General features: G+C 43.3%; 1 protein-coding gene across 1 annotated transcript in view; it reads left to right on the forward strand.

Moving 5' to 3' along the window:
- Positions 1 to 23,954, forward strand: part of STAP1 (signal transducing adaptor family member 1) — a 414,195-nt gene that overhangs the window by 45,340 nt on the left and 344,901 nt on the right. Inside the window, exon 2 of the mRNA XM_085636512.1 lies at positions 16,498 to 16,569. Within this exon, the coding sequence (XP_085492638.1) occupies positions 16,498 to 16,569 (72 nt within the window). The remainder of the gene's footprint in view (positions 1 to 16,497; positions 16,570 to 23,954) is intronic.

A 23,954-nucleotide genomic window follows, 5' to 3' on the forward strand; every position in this document is an offset into this window, starting at 1 on the left:
AGCTAAGCCTATACACTGTAGGATAGTTAACCAAAAGAGAAATGGAGGAAAGACACTCGCGGCAAGTGGTCCAAACTCACGTAAATGGTTATTATTAATAAGTGTTGCTTTCTCATAGGATTTTATTGGATATGATTAATGTCTGGTCTTCTGAATTGTTTTCTGTAATAAATCTGCGGCCATTCACTCCTACAATTTGTCTCAGTTAATATATTGGTTAGTAAATGGGGCTTCTTGGTCGAGAGTGGCCTGAGAGCTAGGGTTAGGAAGGTATTTTTGAGGATTAGCATTTAGCGTGCCTTTCTCCAAAGGGATGAGAGTGCCACTTATGTAAAGACTGGGGGGAAGAATGAGGAAGTAATGTATGGTCCATAGGTCTAAAGATGATTGCACTTTCGGCAAATATTTAGCTCTTATCGTCCACCATCAGCCCTTGTAATCCGATGGTGTGATTTATGATCAGAGTTCATGGAAGTGCCTTCTACTTGGTCAGCAGACTGCGGAATCAAGTTGTGGTATTATTATCGTATGATATCCTTTTGAATAGAATCTAAAGTCTTAGTTATTTTCCAGTGATTGTGTAGGTTTTTAATCCACTGCCAACATTTTTGCGAGTGTGTGTGTTGCATTCCGTCATGCCTGGTCAGGCACTGTATTTCACAACCCCAGGCAAAGTGTGCGCCATTTAAGTAATGCAGCAAAATATTAGACTTACAGCATGAAAGCGAGGGTATTACCGGTGACACTTGGTTGGTGTGAAAGTGAAGAAACAGGACATTAAGAGCATAGTTGCCTTTGAAATGTGGTGTTGGAGTAGACGTAAGAAAACCATGGAGAGCGAGGAAAGCAAACAGATGTATCCTTGAATCAAGCAGTAACTTTCACGTGAAGCATAGATGGCCAGATTGAAGCTCTCATGCTTTGAACAAGTAATGTGGAGAACCAGTTCCAGGAAATCACTGATGATTGGAAAAATCAAAGGAAAAAGTGGAAGAGGCTAACCAGCAGCAAGATAGATGGACTAAATCGTGAGAGTAATGAATACCATTGACAAATCTGAAAACCCAAATAGAAAACAGGGTACTTTAAAGACAGTCTATTTGGTTGCCAGGAGTCAACATTGTCTAGATGGCACCCATTGGTTCATATTGAGCATCCCTAATGAGTGGTGGACTTTTGGGCATGATCACTGAAGCACTGGCTAATACCCACTGAGCTGTTAACATATGTTAGACTCATTACAGCAGTTCTTTTACTATACTGATTTTGTTAGAGCTGGAGCGTGCCCCAGGGTTCAGTTTGTAATTTGCTAAATAATTTTTTCTTGACCATTGCGATAGTGCAACTATTCGCAGTGGATATGTTTAGTGCTACCATCTGTAAAGGGCTAGAACCCTTTTTGGTGCCATTCTATTCTGCTTTTTATATTACAGATACAAGATGGTGAAGGACACTTGGAGCAGTAAATGAAAAACATAATTTAACAAAGGGGAGCAAATAATTGCTGCCGGGCCAACCAACAACAACAACAACGACAAAAAATATATAAATATATATATATCTTTTGTGGATCAGAAGGGAGTGGAGCGGGTAGGAGAAGATGAGAAACAGACAAGCTTTTGGCCGTGGGGATTGGGATGTAAATTTTTAAAAACAGTCAAATGTTGGGCAAAAGGGAGGAACCTGGTGCACGTATGGTGGGGTACTGGTTAGGGTATCAAATGAGAAAATCAGCACAGGAGAGAGAGAGCAAGATGAGGGGAAGAGGGGGCAACATGCAGCACGAATGGGCACCTATTTGAGGGAAGCAGTACATGAAGGAGAGAGCTGGAAAACACATGCACACTCATAGAGTGGAGAAGTGTAGCTCACTGGTTAGAGCAGGCATACCCTGAAGCAGAGGTCAGACCCGGGACCAGGGTTCGATTCCCGACGCGGCAGGGTCTGGAGCCCAATTTTCCACGGACTTGATAATTCTCGCTTCGGTGCCTACTCTAAGCATGAGTTCACACTAGGCAGCTCTGGGCAACTAGCTTGCTTAATCTCCACAACGGCCCCCCCGCGGCGGGATGCCTGGCTTTCACCTTGGGGATGCCCAGTATGGATTATCTCACAGGGAAAAACCAGGACGGGTTCCCAATGCAAGCGCTGGGATGCCCAAGGGTAACCGTGCGCGATATAAAACTCCTAATAATAATAATAATAATAATAGAGTACTTAAAGACAAAGAAAAAAGTAGTTCACTGAATATGAGGTGTGGAAGACAAAAAGCCAGGGAACCAAAACGAATGGTAAAGACGCAATGCTCCGGGGGAGGGAGGAAAGGGGGGGGCAAACATAACAAGAGGAAGGCAAGCCATTGAAAGAGAAGCAAAGAAAGGGCTCCAAGCTCACTGCAAGTTTTTGGCATGAGACTCAATAGGTTTTGCAACTAATGACAGCTAAAAGCTGCCTGTTAGGTAAGACCTAAAAAGGAAAGAACTATGTGCAGAAAGCATAAATATAAGGAAAAAGAAAAAGGAAGGAAGAGAAGAGAAGAGAAGGGGGAAAGAAGCAAGCATGTTAGAAAGTAGAAAATAGTAGTTAAAATAAAGTGAAGTGGAAAGTAAGAAATAGAGCTAGGGAAAGAGACAGAAAGATAAAGATCTAACTCACAGATGAAATAAAAGAGAATGAAAGAAGCAGCTAATAGAGATCCAGATCAAAGGAACAAGCAGAGATCGAATGAAACAACATAACGAAGAAAGAAATGAATGAAAGAAAGAAAAATAGTAAAAAAAATATTAAAATAGAAAAAGTCAAAGGGTGTGAAAAAAAGAACAAAGGGGAATGAAGAGGAGAATTGAAAGACAGATTGAGATAGCAAGAACAGTGAAATGGTAATAAGAGAACTACAAAAATAAATGAAGCAAATGATGATGGATGTTATAAAAAGCAAGATAGAAAGTTACAACATTAGAAGGTGTAGGTAGAAAGAGTGAATGTGTAGTGAAAGAGGATAACAGAAAGCAAATTGAGATTGAAAGTGGAAACAAAGTGCTGGAACATTAGGAAGGCTGAGCAATGATAAGTAAAGAGTAAGAATTGAAAAAGTAAAATGGATTAAAAAGTCTATTAACAAAAAAAGTAGGGAAAGAGAGAAAGGAGGAGGAAAATTAAATAAAAAAGAGGACTGGGAAAGTATGTATATATTTCTATTCTGGCTCCATAAATATTATAAACAACACATCACATATTTGTTGTTGCAAACATGCCCACGTGTGTCTGTTTCACAGAACTGAAATGGGCTTCTTTCTGTCAAGGCTTGGTTCTTAGGGGATCCTTGCATCTCCATTTCTACGCCATTCATCATTCAGTTAATGTTATACTTTGCCTTATATAGATGGAGCTCCCTGCTCCACGTTGCATCTCCCTTTTCAGTGGGATGGGCAAGAGGTCTCCAGCTTCTTCAGTGGTGGTTTGTCAAATTGTCAGTTGCTTTATGTTCTCATTTTAATGCTCCAACCTTCTGCACTCCTTCAGCAGTTACCAACACAGGTCTAAAGAGTGTATTCTGACACCCACAGAGCGGTGACTTCATTGTGACCAATTTTCAGATGTGTTGTCTCTTTACTGATTCACAACAATGACGGTTGCTCTTTGGATTGCTTGGGACTCTGCTCGGTGCATTCTTGTCTGAGTCTCATCCACAGGCTTAGAGAACTGTACACCTAATTTAAGCCTTCAGCTGCACGAAACAGACAAGACACTGGAGTATGGAGGTCTATGAAAGCTTTATTCTTACAGAGAAACACCTTCCCACAATGTGATCATAAGGATTTTTGGGGCACCGGGCAAGACATATTTTGGGGGCTCCACTTTGGAACAACTTAGAACCTTATCTCAAATTTTCTGCTAAGTCAATCCCCTTGATACCCAAAAAGATTGTATTGTATGTTAATGGTTGAGATAGAGAAATAGACAAAAATTTGATAGAGGGAAAATTCCCTTCCTCGGGGGCCCCGTGGACGGTGGGGGCCTTGGGCAGTTGCCCACTTTGCCTATGCCTTAAAACGTCTTGGCCTTCCCAAGCTAGTCCGGGGCAAACTTACCAAAATGGCCGCTGTTGCCATTAATTCTGTGAATGTTTCAGTCATGGGAAGAAAAGTTTTCATTGAGAATGGGTAGAAGGCCAAATTAGACAACGTTTCTTTAAAATGTCGACATCGCTTGTTTTACTCACTCAGTGCCACATGGTTCAAAGGCGAGGGATTTCTTTTTTTTGTGGCAATTCCCTTGCTCTTTGGTCTAGTTTTTGTGCAACTTACATGCTCTACTCCTTTCTAATTTCTCATTCTTTTTACTACTTGGACCGAACATAGAAGCTGCTGCCTGCGGAACTCTGTCCAGGAGCTCTAGAGGGTGACAGCTGAGTTGAAATGTCTCAGTTGGCCCTTTACCTTTTTCCTACAAGTAGCAGCACCTGTCAAGAAACAACTCTATAAAAGTGCCTGTGTCATTTATTTAATTGTTGACTCTGTCGAGAAGCTGCTAATTTACAGTCAGGTTTACAAGCCGTGTTGGCCAGATGCCATTAAGACAGGCTCATTGTATAGCCATGGGCATGCCATGACACTCTGCTGATGCCGAGGAGGTTCGCTTATGCCAGGGACAAGGTCGGACTGGGACAGAAAATAGGCCGGGACACCAACATAAAAGTGGCCCCTGTCAGTGAATTAGATTGCTAAAAAAACAGTAGGCCATGTCTGCAAAATGGTGCAGTTTGGAACTTGTAAAGACACACTGTGTAAGTGTTTTTCAAGGAATGGAATACTGCTTGTGTTTGAGCTTGCACCAGGCAATGTTTTTAAATAGGGAAATTAACCGTTAAAACCTGCCCAGCAGACCACACAACAAGCCCACACACAGCCAAGAACCCGACCATACATTAAATGTCAAACTATCCTGTCGGTCAGTGCCTGATTGCTCTACAGGCGAGTCCCATCCTAGTCTGGGAAGGAGATAAAAGGCACACCTAGGACAGGAAAGGGTGCAGGGAACAACACATTTCAGTTGTGACATATACTAAACAGTGTTAAATTATAGGTTGCTATGTTTGGTGGCTAACTTAATAATTCAAGCTGACCACTTACATCTCTGTGGACTTTTCTCTTTCTCTTAAACTTTCATCTGATTTACTGCAGCATCACTTGCATGAGGCGAGGAACGACTGAGCATGTCCAAGGAAGAACTGACAACATTTGTGTTTTGGGGGAGCATCTCCATTCGAAATCTTTACAGAGGTTGTGTTAAACGAAAGATAAATAACACAACAGTCAGTGGTAAATGACAAGTAGCACCTGGGAGATAGTGTGAAGAGTGGGACATTATGGAGTCTCCAATTCTGTTTACCTTTACTGCTAAGTTAGGCATTATAATCACATCAGACTTGTACATTTAAGCCTCAGTGCCTATTAACGGTGGTTAACGACCTTTACAGAGGGCTTTAACAAGTACTAATTGCCAAATCTGCACATTCAGACTCGAGTCAAAAGTAATAAAGCTTCAAGAGGGGAAGGGCAATCAATAGCTGTTAGCTCATGGCATCACCTGGGCATTAAGGTTGTTATTACACACTCCTCTTATAGTAAGCTTACACAGCTAATTGCATCTGTATGTTCCATGTCCATGCTTCACACTGTAATTAAAATTACAATGCAGACACCATTCCAATTGGCTGAGCTAAACTCAGTACTCCTAAAAATGTAGTAATTTCTTTTACAGTTAAATTTAATGGTTTGTGATGCGGGGGGGGGGGGGGGGGGGGGTAGATCAGAGCGCCACGTCCCGTATTTGGTGAGGCACACAGATGCAATATGGGAATGGGTGGTCAAAAAGGTCTCCCTTTGACAGAGAACTGGGGCTCTGGGATCTTGCGCCCTTTGGGGCAATTGATGCTGATATGTCCAAGGATCAGTGGAGGGCAAGAGGCTGTCTGGTGGTGGGAGACCTGTGTCGGGTTAGGTTTTTCTTACCTTCTCTGATGTGCAGGGTGCTTTCGGCATAGGACCGGGTCACTCCCTACACTTCGCTAAACTGGAAAGCATGGTGAGGGAGGCGTGGAGGATTTCCCTGCGGCACCGCAGCCTTCCCAGGTATTGGGCGGCTAGCTATGTTTGTGGGGAGGAACGGCCCCTGCTCATCCTTTTTTATAAAGTGCTTAAGGGGGACGTGCAGCAACCACCCTATCAGGCTCGGCGGGTTTATAAGACGGATCTGGTAGAACTCCTCACAGATGCAGATTGGGTGCAGGCCTGTGAATTGTAGGATGGTGCCCTGCAATAACAGGTTTAAATTACTACACTTTAACTAGCTGCACTGAACATATGTGACCCCTTTTTAACTTAATAGGGTAGACCCCACCAGGGTGGTGAGCTGTGCGCGGTGAAGAGTGCCACCTTCTTACATTTCGCCTGGGCTTGGGCAGCGATTCAGGGTTTCTGGGGTTGTTAGTTTCCAGGATCAAGGTGGCCACCTGCATCGTGATCTCCCTTACCCTTGAGGCCAGCCTGTTGGGTATGGTTGCCGGCCCAAGGAGTGGAGGATTCCATGCAAACTTTCTCAACTTGTGCTCTATTTAGCCAAGCGACGAGTGGCCATTGGGTGGATGGGATCCAGAACACTCTAGATATCTTTCTGGCTCAAGGAGCTGCTCGAGTGGAGGGTGGCTGAAGAACATCAAATGCGCCTCTTTCGCACCACGGGGGCCGCGGAGGAGGTCCTGGCTTGGGTGCTTCTCGTTGTTAAATTCAGTTCAAAGAGGATTTGGACTTAGATTCTAGCACGGATGATGATACGTGATGCTATGTACAGGTGATATGACAGCCAAGTGTGGTCATGATTGATTTCCTTATATGTGACGAGCTCAGAGACTTGGGCAAGGATGCATCATGTACTTTCCTTTTATGTTATGTTGTCATGCTTGACGGTGCTCATCATCGACAACTGTTGTATTGCTTATATGGGACGTAAAGGTCCTGTACTTGAGACTTTTGCCCTGCTTGTTTTGTTCTTTCCGTGCAAAATTAATCACACAAAATAAATAAAAAATAGATGTTGTGGAGGGATAAAAACGCAGATAGTGCACATGGCATCAGCAGTGGGCGGAGAGGTTGACGGCGGGGGGGGGGGGGGGGGGTAAGAAGACGAAGGAGTACTGGGCTCAGTGGGATGTGGCCCCTTCCTGTTTGAAGTGTTTTTAAAGGTGATCAGGCAGGTGGCTGCCTTATGTCAGGGCTATGTTTCTTGGGGTTTAATGTGGGATTTATAAGGTTGATTAAGGGTTGATAAGTCAGGAGTACAGAGGGGAATTCAGTGCAGAAGATGAGGGTGGGCATGAATGAATGGTCTGGATGCTTAAGTGAGCTATTTTGTTTGGACATACTGTTAGCAGTCGGGGGTGTTGTGTATGCGGGGGAAATTGGAGGTTAATCTGAAGAGAGTTAAAAAAATGCAAAAAAAATCCAAAATATTCAGGAGCTTTTTACACTTCAAATCACCTGAAAATTCTGCTGATTCGATTCAGAACCAATTCACTTGACCAATAGTTACTCTCCACATACCTACTGGCATTGCTCAATTCCGGGTCTTGCATCTGGAATCACTCTCATCCCTTTTCATCTGTTTGTTTTTAAAGTTTGTTAGCTTTAAGTAAACTCCAGCTCCTATGATCTTATTTCCCGCACACCCTTGTCACTGGACATCCCTATACTTACTCTGCCAGCTTGAGACCTCCCCATGCCCAACCTCTCATGCCCAAGTCACTGTTTCTGAGCATCAACTCCTGATTCAACCCATGCCCTTGATTGCATGCTCTCCACCTGTACAAGTTCTACATTTGAATTGTGTGCCATCATGACTTGTGTTGCTCCTCTGGACAAACACGGCCACCATCCAAGACTGCATAAGCTCCCTCAGTTACTGTGAGCCACAATGGACTGAATGATGATTTTTACAATAGGTAATGTAGGGGTAGGTTTCACCACTACCACGTGTGGGAATGTTATATAGGAAAATTGAGTCTCACATAACTCGCAGCATATGAACTTTTGACACACTGGTGAGAACCAGTGGTATGGTTTCCAGACCTGTCGTGCTGCTCTTAAGGGGTTGCTCTGTATCCTTCACTCACTCCCTACAATATTCACTAGTATTAGCACTATCACTTTAAGTAGAATCTCTAGATTATCTGCTGGCCCCATGTAGCACAGCCCACTTCAGACCATCACAGCTTCAGTGTCGGGTGTTCCTATCCTACTCGTGGTGTTAAAGAAGCGCAGCGTGATAGTCCTGTGTGTGCTTCTATTTCAGACTTCATGCTTGCATTGGATAAAATTAATGTTTCTATATTGCCATAAATAATGGAGTGTTGCCTGCTGGTATGGGCCACTTTCACTGGATCAAGAGCCGTGCTGGGTTATTTTAGTCCGTCAAATGGGAGGGATGGACATCGGCATATACTACTGATGTTATCAGTCAGGAGAAATCTCCTAACAGCCAGTAATGATGCGTGAGCTCTGGAAGAAAGAGGCGACTACAGTGTCCATTCGTCCCAGCATTCAAGGAGATCCCCCAGAGTGTCTCATGCCTTTTTCCAAATTCAGCAATCCTGACTGTAAGTTTTGGTTTCATCTTTCCTCCTGCCCTGATCCGTGGTTACCTGCTGGAAGTGTTTGGTGGTTTAGAACCCAAAGACCCCAGTCCGGACCACACACCCTCAAATCCAAACAAGATAATGACGAGTCACCAGTCTGTTTTTGTTTTTGGGGAAACGGTCCATGTATATTGCTGTACAAACAAAACACTACATAAATTGGACAAAACATCACAAATTGCCAGGGAACTATAAACCAAACCACAGCAAGCATTGATAACTACAGCACAAAATCTAGAGTACAACACTATTAAGAGAATGAGTACATATCCCATGGTCCTGCCCCTCCAAGACCAGGCTGTCTCAGGAGCTCCAATAAGTGTGACCAGGAGCTAGAGCCCCAAGCGCTACACTGATGAACCATGAACCTACGCCCAAGCCGAAGTGAACATCCTTTATTGGAATCCGGATTGCTGTCCTCACCCTCAGTACTGCTCTAAAAAATATGAGATGCAAGGTCCCCAGCTCTTGAGAAGCTATCTTGGAGGGAAATACCACCCTCAAAGAAAAGAGGGATGGAAGGTTAGGCTTAAATCGTGCTGCTTCCAGCACCAGGGCTCCTCTCTCACTGTTGTGATGGCCACTGACGAAATGGGGGTGATATGGGATGGCCTGGCCTAAAAAGGCCCCAGCCGTAATGGCAGCAGGGGTGGACGTGATGCACAAATTGCGCTAGTCCTTTCCTGTTCCTGTCGCCAGTTCCTTGACTCACGGGTCCAGCAACAGGAAGCTCCAACATGACCTGGAAGGAATCCTGTCCTGCCCGCCCATGGCCATAGAGTTACATGTGCAGGAGGGGGCGTGGTCATTGGGGCCTCAGGTCCTAACACCGTGCACCTCTGAGGCGTGGTGCTGTGATAAATAGGACCCGAAGACTCCAGTCTGGACAACTCCCCCTCAAACCCAAACGAGTCATTGACAAGTCACAAGTCTGGTTTTGAGGAAAAAGGTCATGTTTATTACTTTACACCCAAAATATGACATAAAGTTGACAAAACATAATAAATTGGCATTGAATTATAAACCAAACCACAGCAAGTGTTGATAAATACAGCAGAAAGAAGTATGAGATGGCGGGTCCCCCGCTGTTGAGACGTAATCTTGGAGGTAACTTTTCAGCCACAAGGGAGACAGCATTCCGTCCATCATTTTGGTGTCTTTTGCTTTCTCACACTAAGTGCGCCGGGTATGCCTAGTGCCACTGGATTCAAGCTAGCTTGGCTGATGAGGGCTGATACCCCGAAACCGGTCCCAGGATGCTTGTTTTTTTCCAGGGAGGAACTGGGTTAGCAGTTCGGGTTGGAATTTTCTTATGAGAAGCAGGGTCAAGACTGATTTGCATTTGGCTGGGTCTAAACTAGGTTTGCATGGTAAGCGCAGAAGAATGGATTTAACCCAAAACGCTTGACTCTGGGTCAATGATTGATTTGTTCTGCATTCCGTCCATCATTTGTGTGTCTTTTGCTTTTTTGCTCTAAGTACGCCGGGTATGCTCAGACATGGGTCCTGGGCTTGGTGTGCCACTGGATTCAAACTAGCCTAGCTGATGAGGGGTGATTCCCTGAAACCGAACCCAGGATGCTTGTTTCTGGTCAAGAGAGGACCTGGCTTGGCAGTTCGGGCTGTACTGTTCCCATGAGGAGCAGGGTCAAGACTGATTTGCATATGGCTGGGTCTAAACTGGGGTGGCATGGTAAGCAAAAGAAGAATGGATTTAACCCATATCTCTTGACTGGGGGTGAATGTTTGATTTGTTCCACATTCCGTCCATCATTTGTGTGTCTTTTACAAGGGAAACCAAAGCAACAAGATTCTTCGCCCTACCCACCACAAAACAGGGATGAGTAAACGCTTGTACGTTGTCAATAAATAGGTCGGTTGCTACATCAGATAAATGAATCCCATCCTGATGAAACATGATTACCCCTGATCATATTGTGGGGAATATTTGACATTTCAAAGTTGAGCTCCCTGATAGACACATTGAAGACCCTGGACTTAATGTTCCTGCCCCAGTTGCAACGCAGTAACATGTGGGACCAAGCAATGACAGCTTCCGGGAAAACCCAACCCAGTCAGGCAAACTGCAAAATGGCTTCCCTGACTGTTTTGCAACCCAATTGTACTAAGTCATTATCACCTAGGTGCACAATGACAAGGTCTGGGAACTGGAATCCCTCTTGGCTTCTCATTTCCTCCACCAACTGGCAAAGCTGCGAAATCCGGAGACCCCCAACTCTGCAGCACCTGAAGAAGGCGACCTTCTGCAGTCCTATCTTTAGGTTACAATACTGTTGCAACCAGTGGGCCTCCTGCCCCTCAAAGGAGTGGCTGGTGACCTACAGCACCTTGGAAGGCATATTACTTGTTAGAGAGCAGAGAGACAGCGTGAAGTAAAAGAACACATGATAATTCCTAGAAGAGATAAGGCACCTTCGACATCAACTCTGGACGCATATGCCTCTTTAAACAAGACGAGGGCCACCTACCTATCCACTTAACATCATGATGTGAAAGGCCCACCTCAGTTGCAAAAGTCACCATGCCTCTCCTGAAGGAATGTGAAAAGTAACCTGTAGGATCCATCCCAATGACCTTGAGGGAACTGTGCAATACAGCTGAAAAGTGGTAGCGCGAAAGGCCCCCTTCGAGTGAATGAACAGTGCAGATGGACCACAGATGGGCTAAATAGAGAAGTATGCCCTCATGCGAGCAACCAGGTAGATAGGAGAACTGTGGGCTACTCTGAGTTCGATAAAGGTCCCTCTCCCTTCTAGGTCAGTCTTATTAAGTGTAATAGCAGGTTTGTCCTGCTCAATGTGAGTATCAATCCACTGCAGGCCACAAGTGTAATCAGATTGAGAGGATCCAACCAAGTATTATTATAAGGAGCATGTGTGCTGGACCTCTATAAGCTCCTGGTTCCTATTGTTTTAAGAAGTGTAATCTACTACAGTGGTTTCAGTTATAGTAAGGTGCTCAGTCAAAATTAAAAGAGGAGCAGCGTAGCTGTGCTAATGCGGTGCTCCACCGTCGAAAAGGATGCCCAGTCTGATTAGGGTAAATACTTCATCGGACCCGGAGAAAATAGAAGGCTGCTTAGATGGGGAGCTCGAAATCGGGAGAAATTACTCCATCAGGGTCTGGGCAGGTAGATGTGACCTGATGTAGTGCTCCCTCAGTACTCCTTCGGGTGCTAAGTTGCTCCAGTGCCAAGGATCTGCTCCTGCCGTCGCAATAGTCAATGACAAACAGGGGGTGGCCAGGGCCAGTCCGGCCTCAATAGGACCCAGCTGTCCCAGTGGCAGGGCGGACGTGAAGCACAAATATGGTTTTGCGTCAAAATACATTGATGGATGCACAGGGACGCCCTAGCACCACCCATTTAATGCCTAACTGCCACAAGGTAATGCAAAGCTGGGCAATGTGTGGTACTGTAAATCCCAAAACAGATTTTACGTCAGGGATGTGCCAGAAAAGTGACTTAACCCTGATGCAAAATCTGGGCCTCAACTTATGTATTCATTTTTATTTAAACTCTACCACAAAGAAAGTAGCAACAGGAAGAAAACTGACAGTAAATATGTTCTGGTTAATTGGTTGCAAAGACTGTATTTTAAAATATCTTATGGGAGTAAGGCACCTGCTGCAGAGATCTGTGTGTTCCAGTAAATCTTAGTTAATAATAATTGTAAGATATCTCTGGATGGAGGTTAATGCACTTGCTGGAAAGATCTGTGTTTGTCTAGCCTCAGTTTTGACTCAAAATAACAAGCAAAGCACATCATGTAACATGCAAATGAGAGATTTTATTTCATGTAGCTAGGTAAGAGGGTTACTGCTTTGAACACAGAGATCCTTATGTTACTTGCAGTTGCATTATAAACCTTTAAATATAGCACAGTGAGCTATGGAAGATGATATGTGACTTCTGCACCTTGTAATCCCCCACTGTTATATGTAACATATCCTGTGCAATAATTTGCAAATGCATATGATTTATAGTAAATGTAATATGTATGTGTGATGTAAAGCGTTCTGACACCCTGCATTAGGATGAGTAACGCTATACAAGAAAACATAGTGGTACTTAAATTATTTCAACGCCTCATCAGGGGTAGTACGCGCTACATAAATTACATTTATTTTTGTGTAAGTACTGGGAAAGACCAATACATCTGACATTCTTACAGTGCATGCATATCTCCTAAATAGGGACTGAACTGAGTAAAAAGCTGCCTCTCTTAAGGATGTGTGAAGTGCTAACAAGGTTGTTTCCCCTTTGCTGCAGTTGCTTCTAGGCGTGAGGCTCCTGACTGCTCCCAGCAAGGAGACTCCATCAAAAGGAGGCCTGATGACCTCTCAAAATAGGCCTTTGTTATGGGCTCAGCAGGAGTCTGAAACAAAAAAGCCCCTTCTGTCCCCACCTGCGCATTGTTGCTTATCCCGTGGATGATTTCAGCAAATTTTTCATTGGGGCCCAACTTCGTGGCAGGGTGTACGGCATCCATCCTGTGAAAATAGTGGGTGGACACTGTCCACCCGCGTGTACCCCCTACTTGTGCCCTGGATCTTGGGCTTGAAAGAGCCACACTGCATTAAATGTAATGCCACTAAAAGGAAGATTGGGATGTCGCTGCACTAAGATATCTTCCATTGGAGAGGTGTTTCTAGCGATTGTAGTGTACATCTCTTTCCCTGACCTGACAGCAGAGGAAGGCTTACCAGGGAAGGGTGTAGCAGTAATGTTCATGGTTTAAAATAGAAAGGAATGTGCTGCATTGTAATATATGAACAAAATGAAATATTAAATTAAACATCAAGCATAGAACATTATTATGCAGCATTGTTCAGTATGGGAGTCACTATCAAATTGTGTTGTTTCCCAATTTACCCACCTTTGTCCTAGTTGTGCCTTTTATCCACTCCCCCGCCCCCTGCACCTCCCCCTCACATAAGCCAGCTTCCTGAACACCAGCAGAATGTTTTAGCTTCTGCGTGGCTGTAAAACAAAGGCCTTATCCTGAGTGCACCTAACCCACATAACCATAAACCTGTTCCTAAATTGATAGCATCTCGCCAAAGTCAACAACCAAACAAGCGCTTTTATATTGTTGTCAGTAGGTGCTACTTGTAAGGAAAATGTCGAAGTGAAGACATTCTAATACGAGGACGAACTTTCGAGCTGGTGTCTGGAATTTCACAAGCATCAGATTAAGTTTTCTGGCTCACAATATTCAATTAAATATGAAAAAATAAAGGTGAACAGCAAGCACATTCCACAGCAAGAGCTGGAACCGCTAGAGCAAGAGCAAGGAAGTAGCCAGAAATATCAAATACCCACTACTTTGAGCCGTGTGACAGTGCGGCCCCCGGGGGAAGTAAGGTCGGCAGACCAGTCTTCCCCCAAGAGGTTCGCACGATACTAGGACAAGGTGTAGGTAGAGGTTAAGGGGTGGGTTTAGGGGTGGGGTTAAGGTTAGGGTTTATAGGGGGCAGGAGAGGAATTTTCATCCTCTTCCTGCCCTCAGCGCCATTAGGGAAGGGTCTAGTAAAGTTGGACCACCCTCCCACCCTACATGTTTCAGGAGTGAGAACGGGTACTTGCCCGGAATAGCGTGAAAGTTTAGGACAGGTTGAGAGTGGTGCTAGCAGTACTTTGGAGGGGTGAGGAGTCTATGAGGGGCATACTCACCCCTCTGGGGGGTTCTGCCTAATAACGTTCTTAACTTTCATGTGAAAATTTGGTGTGGCGGGCAGCACCTGAACTTAACAGTGGGAACAATGCTCGAAGTTGGAGGTAGTCTAAAAGAAGGCAAAGGCTGATGAGAGTGAATTATTCATGTAAATTGGGGGTAAATAGAAACAGAAAATAAAAGAAAGGAGTGTCTAAAGGCCTGTATCACCCCTCTGGGATCTGTTTTTGGAGGTACTATGAAGTAATGAATCTTCAGTCTCCATGAAAAATGGGCAACTGAATGAAAGGGTGGTGATCCAGGAAAACAACCTGTGACAGTGACTGCACCCACCTGCATGGGGATGTCTGGGGGGTCCATTGGACCCCGTTTAGCCCCTGCAGAGGGCTGCTGTCAGGGGGTGCGCTGACAGTGCACCACCTTTTAAATGGCGCACTGTCCATGCGCCTCCTGAGGGCTTCTTTGACTCTGTGCCTATGCTATAATATGGCACCGGGTGCAGAGTCTAAAGAATTCCCTTATTTGTATAGGGATTCGCCCCTATGCAAATGAGGGAACACCCTCTGTTGATAGCACTGGCGCTTTAAGTGCGCCAGCGCTATCAGTATTATAGAAGGAGACGCACAAGCATCTGCGCCCCTTCTGTAATACCAAAGTGCCCCGGGGCGCGCAAAGCGGGCACAAACGCCTGTTGCACCCCTAGGGCACCTTCTGTAATACAGCCCCAAGGGCCAAAGTATACATTTACCTGTCATTGAATATCAAATGGCATGTGACTCCCACTTATTTGTCATGCAGCATCAGCTCTCCTGTGCTATTTTGTTTGTTTTTAAATTGTTCACCTCTGTGTGCACAAAGAAGTTAGAGTCGGTTTGTGAATGCCAATTGTCCATGTGCTCAGATGACACATGCACATGTATGTGAATTTTCAGGTCTGGTATTGGCCAATACTTTTTTTGTAACTCTTTTTATTTTAGCGTTGTTGGTACAGCAGATCTCAGTACAGCACAACAGTACACATCAAATAAAACAATTAAATGTCTCATAGTCACTGGTCATCCCATATTCACCCCCTCCCCTCATCTGCGACGGAATCAGCATTATGCGTCATCCATTTTGGGCCATCTTCCTGGGCCAAAGGGGAGGCGCAAATGTTGGCCAATACTTTTTGATTTTATAAAAATTATTTGCATCATATTTTTATAGGGGCTTTTTAGACAGCACTCTTCATCCATTGGTCTGTTATTGTGCTAATAATGGGTTTCTTTCGCCTGCTACAGCATACTGCATGAGGCAAAGGGTCAGCCCACCTCAGCCATTGGCTAACATCACTGTGAGTGAATGTATCCATCTCTTTCACAAGGAGCACCTCCACACACAGTCATTCCCGTCAGTGCCAGGGACTGCTATGGTCAAAGTGTTTTTAAGATTGATGAGAGCCCAGCAGCTTTCCCAATAATAACGTTTTGTAAAAATCATGACAAAACAAAACAAGCATTGGCATAGCCAAAAGGTTATTTGCGAAAGTCACACATTTTGTAGCACCTTCCAAATAACCTTTGGTGAGTTGGAACAATCCGCATCCAATTTGACATGCACCAAGGTTGCCTATTGAATGCGGTTTCCTCGGATCTGGTGCAAAATGCTCATAGAAAATCTCAAAGCCTTCCCTAGCCCACTAGTTAGATAAGATTAGGCAAAATCATTTTTTTCCCAAAAATGTTTTGTAGTGATAAGGTATATATGCTTAAAATTGCAACTACAAGATCAGCACAAATCGTAATCAGATACCTTATGACAGCCTTTATCTACTTTTGTTTGAAGAGCACTCAGCTTTCAATGGCTCACACCATTACAGCCACTTTATAGTAGAACCTGCAATGATTTTTATAGAGCAAAGATCCCAGTTTAGAGGCGCTTAGGGGCAAATTGTTTTGATTCCATCCACTCTACCGATTTGTGACATGGTTTTTGTGTTACTGCACTTAACGGTTGTAATAAAATTTGTATATAGATGTTATCTTCACATTTAGTTATTTTGTATCAATATTTCAAGAACAATTAACAAAATTCGCATGATCGTAAAAATACCCTGTTTACTCTACACAGAACTTTACCAAATATTGGGCAGAGCTCAGAGGAACAACACTTTTCCTGTATGCTGATAGCAAGCAAGAAAAGGTGAGTGTATTTTATGTAAGATCCTTTTTGGTATTGTATTTTGTTCAATGTGTTAGACTGGCATGGTGCAATAAATACCTTTAAAGGTATTCGCTACTACTGCATTGTAAAACATTTGTGCCTTATGTACAACTCTTTGAAATGAGTTGCATAAAAAGAGCATAAGTAGTGAGGGGAGAAAAAGTGGGTTGGAGCCAAGAACAGAGAATATGGTGCAATTGGAGTACTTCATTGTTTCTACATCCATTACATCCCACTGCCACTACGTTGCCACATTTACTCCGCCTGACTTAAGCCTAAATGTGACTTTTACTTTGAGGGCTAATTTGCTTTTCCAAAACCAGTCATTCTAAATTTGGATATGCGTGTCATGTGTAGGTTAAGGTGCGTGAAAGTAAGGGTGATCTTGAAGTTACAGTGTGACCTAAATTTGATGAAATAGTGAAGTACCGTATCCTAATCTACACAGCTGAAAAGTGAACGTGGATTGGAATGCCCCTGAATGCTTTTCTGGGTAGACATGAGTAGAGGTGTGGGCCTGAGAGACCGGCTTCCCAATGGAAACTGAGGATCAGAAACTATGTTGAATGGAAAACAATGCATAAGGATTACATACAAAAAACAACAAAAAATTGCCAATACTGATACTGTATCAAGCCTTCATTCACTGGTGCATAGAAATAAAGTCTATGACACCCCTTTTCAATAATTGAATTATTACAACTTTATTTCAACTTTAACAAAAGGCTTATGGAAATGGCTTGAAGCGTGCGACGCGAGCGCAATGCAGAAGGTTAATTCGAGATTAAAGACTGCCGGAGATTAGTACATTGGGTGAGAAAACTAACCACGGAGTGGTTCTTTCCCATGACAGAGGGCTGTGAAATAATGACGTAACTCTGATATATGCCAAAGTTCCTTTACAAAGTCTGCCTTTTTATTCTCTACATGCAATCTAAATGCCGATATCTTCCAAACGTAATATCCTATTCATAGATATGCTTTCATTAAATATTTGATTTAATCATACGTTGTAAGAGCTATTGTGGTCCTGAGGAGAACCCCTAAAGGAGTGGGTTCGAAACGCGTCAACCTTGCGTTTTTTGTACCAAACAAACTTGTGTAAAATAGTGATTGCTTTCGTGCACTGTAAATTGGATGTAGATTTAAAGAGTTGTATATGTAGTGTACTAGTGCACCTGAAAGACTGTTGTTTCAATTTATTTTGTTGTTTGGTTTTTACCCCTGGCTTTTTCAATTGATTGTACAGGTACTATTAGCCAGGATGAGGTTGTGGTGTATGGCTGATGTATAGTGTGGGTGATAAATGCTGTGAATCGGATATGTTAGCAGTATGAAGGAATGTGTAAGAGAGTGTGGTCAGTTTGTATCATGTATGGTCTGATTGGATGGATTGAAAATGTTTTTTTTTTATTATTTCTTTATGAAGTTATGAAGTATATTTAAAACAATTGCTATGAATTTCAAAAAAACAAAAGAAAGTTTAAATAAAGTTGAAATAATTCAATTATTGAAAAGGGGTGTCATAGACTTTATTTCTATGCACCAGTGAATGAAGGCTTGATACAGTATCAGTATTGGCAGTTTTTTGTTCTTTTTTGTAGTAGAGGCTCAGCCTTACTGATTGGAGCCAAGACCCATTGTTGTTCTTTGATAAGGATTACATACGGCGTAAATGATTGGGCATGATATAATGTGTGAGAAATATGTGGGCTCTGGTCATCTTTAGGTTGTTTACATTAGCCTTTGTTAAGGAGGCCATGTTGGTCACCAACAGTGTTTTTTCTTCTCCTCCACCATTAAGAAGACCGACTACCCCATCCCATTAAAAAATTCAACCCCGAGAAAGGTATTCCTAAAAAATATCTCCTCGAAGTTACTTCTCATCCTTTCGTGTTTGCTGCGCCTCAAATATTTAATTTTATGGATATATAAAAGGATACACTCCTTTATCAAAACTTAGTATCATAGCTTGAAGATATACAGTATATATGTACAACTCAGTAATGAGTGGTCACTATTATATGTCCATTGTAAATTTATTGGGCAGGTGCATTCCTGATTTGTGATCCAGTTTAGAGAGTTTGCGTTTTAAGTAGAGGGGAGTGCGTTGCTCCCCTTCTCATGCCTTGTTTGGCCCCAAGGACTCAAGCCCCTTGGTCCTTTCTTTTTTATTAAGAGGAGTGGGGCACCCAGCTACCTCTCCCTGACCCACTACGGGACCTGGGAACACCATCCCCCAGTACTTTAAGTGGGTGCTCCGGTGCCCACCAGGGCACCCACAAAACACTATGTTGGGGAATGAGTGGGGAGCCCCAGGGCCCTCGCAACCCCACTTGCACCCTGCATTAATCTATCCTAGATGCGTCAGGAGCTGACATTGCTCCCACATGCTACCACCGGAAAGAAGCAATGTGAGATTCCCTTCCCACAAGAGAGAAGGCAGTGAAACACATGGCTACTCCCACCCAGCAGGAGAATTTTTAAAGCTCCTCCTGGGTGGGAGCTGACAAGTGTTCCTTGCCCAAGCTCTCTTGAGCAAGGAAATTACTGTGTCGCTGGTTTGGGCCAATAAGAAGTAGACAGAATAGCAATAGAAGTATCCCCAACACTATCCTAGTTTTTACAGGGCTGTGCTTCCAGTCTTACCAAGAAGCTGGGAGAGTAATTGAGCTGGGTGTTCCCCTTTCCAAACCTGCCCTTGCTGCTCAGCCTGACTCCTCAATGGGAAACATGGCCGACTGGTTCCAATGTGCATCACTATATTCCTGCTCTGCTGCTGTCGTGGGGCCTCCAAGCTGCCAGCCAAGGTAAGTAAAACATGTGTTTCTCTATGTAAATGTGTATGTTAATTAGAGTGATAGAGAGTGGATGGAATTAAGTGAAAGTGCGTGTGTGAGTGTTCTTGAGAGTGTCAACGAGAGTTAAATTGGGTGAGAATCTGAGTTTAAGAGTGTGTATGGATAAGTGAAAGTGAGTACGCGGAAATGAGTGAAGGAGTTTGAGTGCGTTAGAACGAGTGATTGATTGGAGGTTATGAGAGGGAGTGGAAGGAAGCAGGGGTGTAGCTATCAATGGTCTAGCAGGTGTAGTTGCAGCAGGACCCAGAGTAAGTGAGTGTGTATGTAAGTGTGCTAATAAGTGAGAAAGAGAGCCAGAGTATCACTTGTTTGTGTGTGAGTAACAGTGAAAGGGAATGCGTATGAGTGGGGTGATTAAGTGAGCACATTTGAGTTAGAGGGCGTGAATGGTAAGAGAGTAAATGTGAGAGGGAGTGAATATGAGTGAGGGAAATTCTGGAAAAAAATGCAGTGAACTTCTGGCTGATAGTACGCCCCACAATTGTCAAAGATTACCAGCCATCACTGCATTTAACATGAGGAAGAAACATTATGGTGGTTCATTAGGGAATGATTAGTTTAGCCACTAAACCAATTAAACAACACAATGATGTACTTGTTTAAGCTTGTGAGCGAGTTGATTAGAGTCACATATGTTGCAACTTCTGGTAATATCAAGAGAATCGCATAAGGGCTTATGATGAAATGTTTGGTTTGGATAGAAAGCTGAGGGGGAGCTTATTGGCCTGTTTGATCTGGAAGCTAGCTTTGTTTATCTCTAAACTGGTTTGTTTGGCAACAGCAGAAAGGGATCAAAGATAACTTTCAGATTTTTGACAGAGATGGTTGGGATTACACAGAACCATATTCGCAGTCCAGTGGATTAAAAAACAGTAGCACTTAGCACAACAAATATTGAAAACACCTCTAGTTCAATTTCACATTTCCAGAAAAGACCAACGAGGCAAGAGTGACTGTTTTGGCTTCACTGTTGTGGCAATACAAACTTATAACCAGTACCATTGAAATTATGCCACAATAGAGGATCAAATTATGTGGTAGGATTGTTTAATTTATTTAGTAAGAACAAGTCAAATTCTGCTACACACTGCAGGAGTTTCTTTGGTAGTGTTATTTCACTATTTGGTTATTTTAAGACCCATTAATACTGCCGGGCAAATGAGAACTCAGAGGTGACCCCTTAACATTTGCAAGGAGTCTGGTGCTGCATATAACCACATGACGATAAGTAGCACCTTTTTTTGTAACTTCAGATCCTCTGCAGTTAGAACATTTATCCGAAATTATGCAGAAAACACTGCAATCTCATAATCAGATAATTCCAGAGGTCTTACTTATGGTTCTATATTTCCTCATCTGGCCTAGCATGCCTAGCTGAAAAAATTGAAGTTGTCGTGCTAAATAGGTCACAGTAATTTGAAAAGCACCATATAGATATATGTTTGGAAGACCAGTAAATGTCAACAGTTAAATCAGTGCAGTGACAAGAGTCTGAATGTCACTTGTTCGGTCTCGCCTAGCATTGCAGCGCATGCGCTACTCGTTCTGCGAGACCTCTTGTAATCGAGGAGATTCCGGAAGTAGAGTGGAAGCTCCGCCCATCCTTTCTATTGGCCGGCGTCATCCTTTATGGTAAACGCTGTCCTCCGATTGAAAGTGAGGCTTTTTGGTGACCGCCCTGTCTTCTTTAGGCCCCGCCCACCCGGACTGGATCGTTTGCTTGCGGCGTTAGACTGTCTCCTTCAATTACTTGGTAGCCACTTTCTTTTTGTCAGTCGTCCATGAAGCGCGATGCTGCAGCGCTATGGCCTCTAAATTGTATGTTTATTTATTTCTTTAATGAGCGCAGCGCCCGCTAGGGAGAACGCTCTAACTCTATTTATTTATATTTTTGCGCGTCTTTTGCGGTGTCCACTTCAGGGACACCGCGCTCTGTTTGTTTGTTTTTTACTTAAAAACTCAAGGGCGGCGCCGCTTCAAGGACACCACGCTTGGTTTATTTATATATTTTTTACTTTAACACTGAGCGCAGTGCCCGCTTCAAGTACACCGCGCTCAGTGTTAAAGTAAAAAAAAAAAAAAGAGCGCGGTGTCCTTCACGCGGCGCCACGCTCAGTTTTAAAGTGAAGGATTTGCAATGCAATCGCACCTATTGCATTGCAAATGCTTGCTTTTTCTTACTCCGTCACCTCCACCTTATGATGAGGCGTAACCCCTGCCCCCACCGCCTCTGATAAATCAAGAGGGTGTCCTTGTGAATTAATTGAAGCAAATGTCTTGTGGAACCCCAGTGGGGCCATTTGCCTAAAATGAAAGAGTATTTAGTGAAATCCCTTTCATGTGACTCGCCAGTATAGCCCCAGGCAGCCCTCAATGTTGGCTTCCATCCCAAAACGTGTCCTTGGCTGAAGCCGGAATGATTAACCAAGGACGTGGACTGGCTGCCTCTCCCGGACACACTACCCGGGACCCCGGAATCGCGAGATTTTTACCACGTATATTTTCACAGACAGAAAACAGTGGAGTTCAAACCTTCTTGCTTTTAACCTGGTCTTTCTTTGCACCATTTGGAAAACACACAAAACCTTAAAAATACATACATTTATTGATAAAGGCACGCATTAGGGTAATTTTCCTGCTAAACTACATAAAATAATTTCCCTCATTGCCTTATGGATGAGTAGCACCTCTTAATTCTGATGTTAGCCCATTTCCGAGTGCTATCAACAATGTAAAATAATGTGCACAAGATTAAGCAGCTTGTTTACGAGGAAAAAGTCTTAATTTCCCACCTGATCCAAGAGAAGTATATAGAGCCTGAAAATAGCCTTCTCGGGATTCAGGTGCTGTTTATTTCTTATGGTTCATAGAGAGTATTTGTGCTTATTTGGAAGAAATAGAGGCGTGCTGGACCTCCTAATTCAAACGTCAACGGTCGCAGACCTGGTGCCACCAAAAAACTGCTTTCAATTGTGATTCTGATTGATAATAGTAATACAAGTAAAAACGTGATTTCTGCTCTGTTGTTTCTTTGTGCTGTACATACAAAATGTCACTATTACTGAATCTGTGGTACTCAATTACCATACCTCAGAAGGATGAAGGCCCTGCCTTACCAGGACTTCTAGAGCAACACATTGTGTAAGAGGTGAGTGTTCAGCTCACTGAGCCATCCCTCCAGCTCAAGACGATGTTCCCATTAAAAGTCCTCTGACATGTTTAACTATGAGTGGGGCAGATTGACACTCAGGGCCAGAGTAAAACAATCATTTGCAATGCAATAGGTCTCGCATTTACGCAAGTTTGAGCTATTGACATTGTAAATAACAATGCCTTTTATTTTTGTTTTAGTTTTTAAAACATAAATACAAGGCATTGTCGTTTACAATGGCAATAGCTTAAAGTCGCGTAAATGCGAGGCCTGTTGCATTGCAAATGCTTGTTTATACCCTGCCGTTAGTTTAAGGGTGCATAGTGAGACAGGGAACATTCCTGAGCTTTCTGGGTGTGCTGACTGTGGACCATGCAAAGAGAATACCTCTATGATAAAGTGTTTTGTCTTTTGACCCCTCAGAGGCCCCTGAGTTACCTGCAAAGCTCTGTGGAACTGAATACAACTAACGCCTGGTTTTAGGGATTAGAACATTGCCTGAAGTCTTTCAATAGTATTACTGTCACAGAGCAGCAAATTGTTCCTAGATTCTTTTATGAGAAATTTTTTACATCTCAGAATAAATAATAATCAATAAAGCAGCAACAGTCGGAAGCTATAGAGCTTTTACAAGGTCCTTCTTTAGTCTATTCATTGTTAATATACTATATTATATATACATTTTTAATATCTTTATTGATTGTATTTTTATCTCTTTGTTCTCCACTGGCATAGCATCATCGTAATATACGTTTTCCATTCCGCAAGAGGTACATTACCGCAATGCGGGGTCACTCAATGTGAGCAGCCTGTACAACAAGATAGTTACCTGCAGATGATTAACATAAGGATCAGCAAAATCACATTTTGTCAATCGTGCCATTATGAGTCCAATATTAACATAATGGATAAGCACAATCCCAAAAAAGAATACCCCCGTCCTCTCCCAAAGGTCATCAGGAGTCAGTACCTCAGTGCACCCCAATAGGCTGTAATTCCTCCCATCTGCGGCCAACAAGCCGCCTTATGTCTAGGATGCAGAAGCATTGTCCATGGGGGCAAGAATCAAATTTAATCTGGCTAGATACTCATCCATTGCTCCATGAAATTACATCTCCCATCCCATGCTCTGGCATCTATCCAAACCGAGAGGTCTGCATTCGCCCATCGCATCCACATCCCTTTGCCACACGATCACCGGAGGTGCGAGGGCACTCCTCCATGCCATTGCGACACGCCGTTTTGCTAATACCAATGTCAACATTTGGAAACCCTATATTATATATACTTATATACTGCATATACTAACATAAATAGGCGGAGCATATACACTACCTTGTCCTGTCATCATT

This window comes from Triturus cristatus, chromosome 2_1 (genome assembly GCF_964204655.1).
Source record: "Triturus cristatus chromosome 2_1, aTriCri1.1, whole genome shotgun sequence".
NCBI classification, from domain to species: domain Eukaryota; kingdom Metazoa; phylum Chordata; class Amphibia; order Caudata; family Salamandridae; genus Triturus; species Triturus cristatus.